General features: G+C 37.1%; 1 protein-coding gene across 1 annotated transcript; it reads right to left on the bottom strand.

The window, feature by feature from the left end:
- Window positions 1-6,756: 6,756 nt before the first annotated feature.
- LOC113778259 (putative pentatricopeptide repeat-containing protein At1g12700, mitochondrial) lies at window positions 6,757-8,852 on the bottom strand. Its single transcript, XM_027323594.1, has one exon. It carries the CDS (start codon window positions 8,777-8,779, stop codon window positions 6,899-6,901), a length of 1,881 nt encoding a protein of 626 aa, XP_027179395.1. The 5' UTR covers window positions 8,780-8,852; the 3' UTR covers window positions 6,757-6,898.
- Between the last annotated feature and the right edge of the window lie 622 nt (window positions 8,853-9,474).

The following is a 9,474-nucleotide window of genomic DNA, read 5'->3' as shown; positions in this document are numbered from 1 at the left end:
CAGTAGAGCAGAAAAAATGTGATTTTGGTAATCGAAGAATTAGATGATGAAGGTAGGGTGGTTGCGGAACCTTGTTTACAGATGGTACGTAGTGGAGTAGGGGCATCATAGTCAACTTGGCAAACTGTTGACAATGACACAAGTACTTCAGCACAACCATTAAGGGAGAATGGAGCAACTGTTGAAAATCCAAGGAATCAACAGGGCACTAAACATGAGGGGCCTGCAACGACAAGGGGAGATATTGATGGTGAAGTTGCATCTGAATCAGATGCTAAAGTAGAGAGGTTTCCTTGGGATATTGATTATTGTGCAGATGAACAGCTTCTTTATAACCTCATTAGAGAAGGAGACCAACAGCAACTGGATACAAGAGGTGAACAGCAGCATAATACATCTGAGAGGTCTTTACATGCTAGAAACAAGCATCAGCAGTCTAAAAACCAAGTAGGAGCTGAGCAACAACCCCAACAGCCCTCAGTTCAGCAGAAAACCAACAATCAGCAACCATAGCATCCAAAATTAAGGAAGAAACGAGTGAGGAGAAGAAGAGAGAAACCTGTAGGTGAAGGTCCATATCCTGAGAGGCTGACAAATGCATTGGATGAAGACTATGTAGCGGATCACTGAAGCAGTGATTACAGTTCATCAGATGAAGATGAGAACCAGTTTGAAGGGAGATACAAGAGATTTGTATGGGATAAATTCATGATAGACCCCAAGTTTGAATTGGGGATGAAATTTGAGTCAAGGCAACAATTCAAGGCAGCAGTGACCGAATATGGTATCAAAAAAGGTAAACCAGTCTGGACATGCAAAAATGATATCAAAAGGGTGAGGGTTGTTTGTAGAGACCATGTCCTTGGTTTGTCTTTGCATCAATTGAGAGGGCACTTGGTACATCAGATTTGGAAGTAAAAACAATGCATGATGTGCATGAGAATTGCAATCACGCTTGGAAGAATAAAAACATGACTTCTACGTGGCTATCCAATAGGTATATGGAGAGAATCAGGTCTAACACAAAAATACTCGTTAGGGAGCTTAGGCAAACTGTTCATGAGGACTATGAGGTTGAGATTTCTAAATAGGTGGTAGAAAAGCAAGAGCCAAGGCTATACAGCTTATTAAGGGGTCTGCAGAGGCACAATACAAGAAGATTTGGGAATATTGTAATGAGATAAAGAAGACACATGGGGGAAGTACTATGGAGGTCATGTTTACCCCATTTAGACGGCCTACAGTTAATCCAAGATTCATGTGACTATACTGCTGCCTTGGGCCACTTAAGCAAGGCTTTAAGGATGGTTGTAGGCCCTATTATAGGTTTAGATGGATGCCATCTGAAAGGCACTTATCCAGGACAATTACTTACTGCTCTTGGAGTGGACTCTAACAATGGTTATTGGCCAATTGCATGGGCAATTGTGGAGAAAGAAGCCACGGAACAATGGACATTGTTTCTGAAGTTGTTGAGTGAGGATTTGGAATTACAAAACCAATACCACTACACTTTTATCTCTGATCAACAAAAGGTTATGCACTATAATTATTGTAGATATCATTGTAATCTGGTTTCTATCGTCAAGACAAATGTCTACTTTTCTTTTTATATTGCAGGGACTTGATAGAGCATTAGCTGAGGTGCTTCCAAACTGTGAGCACCGATATTGTGTGCAGCATTTATATAGAAATTAAAAAAAAAAACATCCAGGAGAGGTGTTGAATGAGAGATTCTGGAATATTGCATACTGTACTACACCTGAGCACTTCAATGAGGCAATGGCAAATCTGGAGACTTATGACAAGGAAGCACACAGTTGGTGAAAAAGGCACGTCATCCTCGGCATTGGTGCAAGGCATTTTTTCCAACTCATACCAAATGTGATATGCTGATCAATAACCTTTGTGAATCTTTCAATGCTCATATCCTTGAAGCCAGAGATCAGCCTGTAATTTCACTACTGGAGACTATCAGAGAGTATATTATGGATAGGATTCAACAAAGAAAGGTAGCCATGGAGAAATGTAAGGGTTCTATTGGACCACTGCCCACCAAAATTGTTGATGAAAGGGTGAAGCGTTCAATTCACTTGAATCCTATTTGAAATGCTGCTGTTGGTTATCAAGTAAAGGGCCCTAAAGGAGACCAATATGCTGTAGACCTAAAAAAAAGACATTGCACGTGCAAATTGTGGGCCGTAAGTGAAATTCCTTGTTGTCATGCAATAGCAGCAATTCATAGGAATAATTAGGGGTGGCAATCGGGTCAAATTCAGGTTGACGGATTGGGTTGAGATCCGGGTATAACAGAAAATCCGCTGACTCAAACCTGACCCGCCAACTCGAAACGGGTCAGGATACCTGACACGAATCCGAAAATTTCGGGCTGCCAAGTCGACTCGAAATGATTCGAAACTTAATTTTAATTTATTAATTTATCACTGTAATTTTTAATAAAATCAATTTCTCACAAAACTAATTACATAATCAAGTAATAAAAATTTAAATAAATAATTCTAAACAAATCTAAAATAAATTAAACACCGTAAAAGTGTTTTATCCCAAATAAAATATAAAATAAATTAAAACAGTATAAAAATAAAGAATAATATGATATATTATTTGTCCAAATATAATAATTTCAATTTCACACAAATTAAATAAATTCATTTAGGATTAAATAATTAATGCCTTTGAAAAAAAAGAATAACTTAGTTTAGTCAGATAAAATAATTTTTATGTTTATTAAATTATTTTTAATTCGTAAACGGATTATATCGGGTCACCCATAGGTTGATCCGAAATCGACCTGTTTTCTTTTCAGGTTCATCGGGTTCGACCCGATTCTGATCCGAACCTCTGAAATCTCAACCCAAATCCATTAATTTCGTGTTAGATTCGTGTCGTGTTTGCAAGTCATGTCGAAAATTACCACTCCCAGAAATAATGGAAATCCTTATAACGAAGTTGAAGGTTGCTACAGTACAGATCTATTTTTTAACATATATTGTAATGTTCTCCAACCAATTAGTGATGAAATTCTATGGCTCCCATCCACCATACCTATATTGGAACCACCACTCACTGTTGATCAACCTGGGAAGCCAAGAAAGGCTCGAAGAAGAGACATCACAGAAGGAAAAAATCATGGTAGAAAACTGAGAAGGGGAATTGTTGTACATTGTAGAAAGTGTGGGAAGGCAGGTCACAATGCAACTACATACTGCAAAGAAGGGTCTATTCAATCTAATCAAATAGAAGAGGGTTCTGATATTGATGTATATACTCCACAGGGTGCATTGCCTCCTAAAAGTCCAAAATCCTCTGCGAGACCATTTAAAAGGCAAACTTTAAGTATTAAGAAATTGTGGTATACATGAAAAGGCAGTTTAAAATCTTACTTTTTACTATTTGCTGTCATTGACAAGTTAGAAAGGACCAGCAAAGGAACAAAAAAAAAAAAGTGCAGCGCCAATCTCCTCAAGTTCACGAGACATATGATCATCAACGTTCGGGATTTGAATCTGTACACCAACATAAGCATTAGAATGAGACACAGCAACAGCAAGTGGATCAGCAAGACCACCAATCATCATTCTAGCATGGCGCTAATCTTCAAGAACAGCAGGCCTCTTATAGCGCTCCCTTAACACAGCAACTACCTCCTAAGAGGCAGAAGCAGAAAAATTCAACAAAACAGCCTTTAACAAATGCTAATAAAGAATTTATCAATCTGAATTACGCATATTTGGGCAAGCAACCTCCCTTCACTATTGGGAATTGGAAGGAAAAATGAAGTGGCAGGGGCAGAGGAAGAGCTAGTAGAGGAAGGGGAACTGGAGGTACAAGAGGATAGAATGCAGCTTAATCCAACAACACCCACTGAAGTAGTCTGTTTTTGCTATACCTAGCAGTACTTTATTGTTGGATCTCTTTTGACTGGAAAATGTCTTTTGTAATAGACAACTTTTGACCAAGTAATGATTTTTTGTCCAACTGCTTAGCTTTTTGTGTAGCTGGATTAGTTTTTTGTCTACTAATTGTTAATGGTCAAGTTTGACTATTGTATCCCTTTGGACTGCTATGTTAGCTTTTATCCACTGAATGAATATAACAGGGCATTTTGTTTTATTCTGATTTTTCTATTATTTTTAGCATTCATTCAATTGTTCCCATTCTACTGTCGTCTTCATGTGTGACTGCCAACCTGCCATAACAATTTCACAGCTATACCAGTTCAGATCAAACTTCATTCTATTATTTCCATTCTTCCAAAAGCATAGAGTACAATTCAACTACAGATTTGTTAGCCTAGCTAACACTACAAAAGGCTAATACAATTTTTACATTATCTTAAAATCAGATTACTCCATTAGCATCTTGATAGATACAATTTTCACATCAACACAATTTTCATAGAGCTTCTTCCAGAAGTCCATCTTTCATCTCGAGGCCAAACCACCATTAATAAGATTAAAACCCAAGAGAGTACCAATAGTCTTACAAGCCACTTCCTAATATGTTTTTGCCTCGCCAATTCGTGTTCCATGTCCTTCACTTTCACCTTCAACTTTGTAGCTTTTGACTCCAATTTGGTCAGTACAGTTTGCAATTCATCCCTTTGTTGTTCAGTTGCATTCACCCTTCTTAGAAGACCGGGTATCACCTCAATTGACCGACACATTTCCTCGTCGATCCAATCCCAAAACTCACAACCCCCACTGCGCATACTGCATACCTCCTGCCAGGATTTTGAGATGTCCACGAAGTCACCATCTTTGTCGATTTACCGCAGGGGCACACAGGGAGAGTTGGAGTGTTCAATCTCCTCATTTTCGGCTCAATTGAGACCAAGAATCTACTGCTACCAGTCCTACAAGCTTCAGATGTCAATTGGAGTGAAAATGAAGAAGAAGGAGATTTTTAAGGTAAGTCCCTCTGCTGTGCTAACGAGATTGCCCCCAACAAATGTTATGAGAGTAGTCCGTGATGTCTCTCCCATCCATCTTAATAGCCACATTGGACGGATGGACTAGAAATATACAATTTTTTTAATTGGAAGACTACATTTGCCCAATTATTAGTTGGAGGACTAAAACTGTGCAAAGTTAAAAATTAGAGAACCACTGCGGTTTTTTGCCCAATTATTTTTTATTTTAAATGTGCACAGTATGGAAGAATAATACTTTCTGAGCTAAACTTAAAACGGAACGTGGAACTTATTCTACCTTGATAAAGCATATCTTAAGTTCAATCTGGAGACATCTGTACAAGGTCTCGTTGAAATCTTCATCTTAGGATGCCAAAATAAAATTTTAACATGAGCAAGAAGACTTATTGTTTTTAACCAAAAAACATGCAACTGTCATTGTATTTGCAACGGATGACCCCATCACTCATTAGTGCATGCACTAACAAAACCACACAAATAAAAAATCTGCACAGATCAGCTATACAGCAGATCAACAAAAGATCGCTTCTCGATGTTTTTTATAGGCCACTAAACAGTACACTTTTTCCACAGCTATAAGAGATACTCCATCAATTTTAAGCATGACATACTTAATGAGGACATAGTCAGTAAAGCCACAGAAATTGTTCCCAAAATTGATTTAGGAAATTAGTCTTAATCACTTCAGCTGAATTCTTTCACATAAAATCCATCAAAAGTTTTTCTATGCTTTTTAATACCTAATTGATTGTTTCAATGCAGTCTTATCTGACAAGAAATCTTCACACCCCATACAAACTTTCACCTCCCTCCGCCTCTCCAGGAAAGAACAAGAATAAGAAAAAGAAATGACAGATATGAAACTTGCTAGACTAGAACAGAGTGTATTGTTAACATTTTGATGAGCCACTAAAACTTTTTTCTTTTTCTTTATTATTTTGACGATTGCAGATGGGAACCTAACAGAAGTTCAACGAATTGGTATACTTGTGCAACAAACGCCAATTCTTTAGTTATTATTGCAATTTAGCAACAATCCAATACTAAAAGTAATGAATTCATTATCAGGAAGTTTATTTTAGATGAACAACTAAATAAACAAGTAAATGTATTTATCAGGAGAACAATATGAAAAGAATGGAGAGTTTCTTGGACAGATTAGTGCAACTTATTTTAAGAAAAAGATATATTTGCCACATTCCTATCCAGTATATATACAATTTAGTACAGCATTGACATTAATTTTAAATAATAAAAGCTCAATGAGTTCTTATACTGATAAAACTGTTGAACGATTACCAATGCCTACAAATTAAAGGATTTAAAGGTTCGCTACTAAGGATCCTTGTGTAGTTTAGTTTATAGTTAAACGGAAAGTGATCAGAATACATTTTCTGGATTATACTTGAAAAGTTGGCCTCCAATCAAATGCAGTGACAGAAGTCAACAGCCATGACCATCCATGGGACCTCAAAATTTTAACCCAAACCAAGATACTGGTGCAAAAATTTTTTACACGTTTAAACTGGCTGCACCTTTGGCTACATTTAGGAATTGAAAAAAGGTAACAAATTTATTCTGCTTACAAGAAAAAACTTCCTCCAAATTATTAAAAATGCAGCTTGTAACTAAACCTTTCTATAAATCCAGATAAAAAAATTATATTTTCAGATGAAGTTTCATTCTTAATTCCAATGAATTCAGCTATTAGTTATCCAAACTAAAGTTACATGCAAGCAAAAAGTACTAAAACCCATGAAACACAAAGAAAAGGAGCCGTACAAGTTACCTTTTAAGTGATATGCTACGCTGAAGAACACTTCTTATATTCCATAAAGATGATAAGTTAAAACAGAATCAAAAGCAAACCTATATAATGTTAGTTAAAGTTTAGGGGCCAAAAACCAGTAGGACCAAAAGTTGCAACCAATGTGAAGGTCCTCTTTACCCCCCATCCATAAACTTCTTGCTATCAGGACCAATCTTCAGCATCAACATAAGTAGAGAAGGATTTTTCTGGTTTTCAGTAGATGAATCAAGTAAAATGGAAAAAGTAGATGCATCTAGCAAGAAACCTCTACGAACCATTTCTTCATGGTAGACTATTGCATCATCATAATGGCCTCCTTTAAGGAGTTGTTGCAGAATAACATTGTATGTAACGCTATCTGCCAGGCAACCATTTTCTTCCATTTTTCCAAAAAGCTCTTTAGCTTCGGTGAGCAGGCCTTGTGAAAGCAGGCCAGCAATCATTGTGGTGTATGTTGGGACATTAGGATCCAATCCTTTATCATAGAGATTGTCAAAAAGATCAAGAGCACTATCTAGCCTCCCACTTTTGCACAAACCATCAAGGATGATACTGTACATGCCTATATGATGATCGATTCCATCAGCTTCCATTGAATGGAATAACTGCAATGCTTCGTCGACATGTCCAGTCTTGCATAATCCATCCAACATCAAACAGAAAGTGTAAAAATTAGGCTTTATGCCAGCAGTTTGCATCTCATCGAAAACTTCTCTTGCACTAAGATAGCTTCCTACGCTATATAACCCCTGCAAGACAATGTTATAAACAACAATATTAGGTGTTAAACCTTTATGCTGAATCTCACGAAAGATATTCATGGCTGCTTCCACTTTCTTGTGCTTGCAATAGCCATTTATCAGAATACCATAGCTATGGAGGTCAGGAGTAAGGCCGCTAATAACCATGGCTTCAAAGACCCTCCTTGCTTCATCTATTCGGCGCTTTAAACAGTATCCATCCATTAAGGAACTGTATGTGACCAGATTGGGATTGTGACCTTGCCTAATCATGATGCCGACTACCTCTTCAGCAATTTCGATATGTCCTTCCTTACACAGTGCATCCACCACTATATTGAAAGTAACAACATTTGGAGTAATTTTGTAATCCTTCATCTCAGAAAAGAGCTTTGTAACGTCTTTCCATCTATTTAAATTGCATTGACCACCAATCAAACAATTATAAGTGACAACATCTGGGGGAATGCCCTTTTCAATCATCTCCTGCAAAAGGGCAAAAGCTTCACCGACCATTTTATCTTTGCAAAAGCTGTCAATGATAGTATTGTACACATTAACATTGAGCTTACATCTTCTTCTTTTTTCCATGACTCTTAGGAATTCAACAGCCTTTTGAGTGTTGCCCACCTTACAGAGCCCATCTATCACAATCAGAAACATAACTTCATTGGGCTCGCAAAGCTTTTCGAAAATTATCCTCTTAAACAATTCTTGTGCTTGGAGAACCTTATGTTCCCGAAATAGTCCTTTAAGTAGAGTACTAAAGGTGACTATGTCGGGCAGAATACCACGCTTGAAGAAGACACCCAATACAGAAAACCCCAAATCCACTCGACCCATGAGGCTGTAACAATTAATCACAACATTGAGGGTGTAGTCACTAAGAGGAATGCCCCTGACGTACATATCTCTGAAAACTGAGACAGCAGATGAATAATGCTTCTTCATCTTAACAATGCGGTCCACCAGTCGATTGAAATAAAAAACATAGGGAAGAGGCCTCATCCGGACCATCTGCTGGTATAAGCTAAGAGCATCATCAAGATTGTCAATACTATCAATCCTACCCTTCAACCCAGAAAGAAATTGCAAAACATTACCAGAAGACGTTCCAATTTGGTGCTGATGATTTCTAATTTTATCACTACTAGTTGCTATAGCTGAACAGAAAGCTAATTGGGGTTTAGGGCTTGGAAATGCAGAGAGAAATGAAGCGAGAGTAGTACAATTAGCAGCAGCAGCAGTACCTAATGAAGCCGCTCTTCTCTTCATCGCCACTCCAACTCTCCAAGTCTGAAATGACCTGTTTACTGATCAGGCACAGTGGGAAGCTTTCTGAATACAACGTCGTCAAGTTCGGATTATTATGACCCAATCAAAAGGGTTTCCGGCTGGGCCCATACCAAATTTTAACGGCTGTTTTGTCTAGGAGTATGGCCACAAACGAACCGAATAATCATTCAATTTTGAAACTGTCCAGCGCAATTTGGAGTTTTGAACTTGAATTCCAATTCGAGTTTAAAGTTTAAGTTCAAACTGGATTCGATTTAATATTAAGTAGTTTCTAGTTTGATTCGAGAGTTCAAAATATATTTTAATATTGGTTTATCAATAACAAATATATAATATCTATAAAATAAATAGAGAAAATAACATGTTTCATCCATCACATTTTGTAAAAATATTCTTTTTGTCCCTCACATTTAAAACGAAGCAAATTGGTCCTTCATATTTAAAAACCCAAACTTTTATATTTTAGAAATAAACTCTCAGTTGTGAATCAAACTATTTAACAATCCGGTTACAAATTTTGAGGGTAGAATTGATAGATCACTCGCAAAAACATATTTCCAACAAATAAATTAAAGCAATTAAAAAATCTTAATTAAAACACATTTGTTTCTTCAAAAGAACGAAATAGTGCTAAAGCTCTCAAGCACTAAACCCTTAGAAATATGTGTTTTGCA

The sequence above is a fragment of the Coffea eugenioides genome, chromosome 7 (assembly GCF_003713205.1).
Source record: "Coffea eugenioides isolate CCC68of chromosome 7, Ceug_1.0, whole genome shotgun sequence".
Classification (NCBI taxonomy): Eukaryota; Viridiplantae; Streptophyta; class Magnoliopsida; order Gentianales; family Rubiaceae; genus Coffea; species Coffea eugenioides.
The sequence above is the reverse complement of the archived record's forward strand: the minus strand, read 5'-3'. Positions and strand labels throughout refer to the sequence as shown.

Coding starts and splice junctions, on each gene's coding strand:
- LOC113778259 (XM_027323594.1), bottom strand. CDS start 8,779: ATGAAGAGAAGAGCGGCTTCATTAGGTACTGCTGCTGCTGCTAATTGT.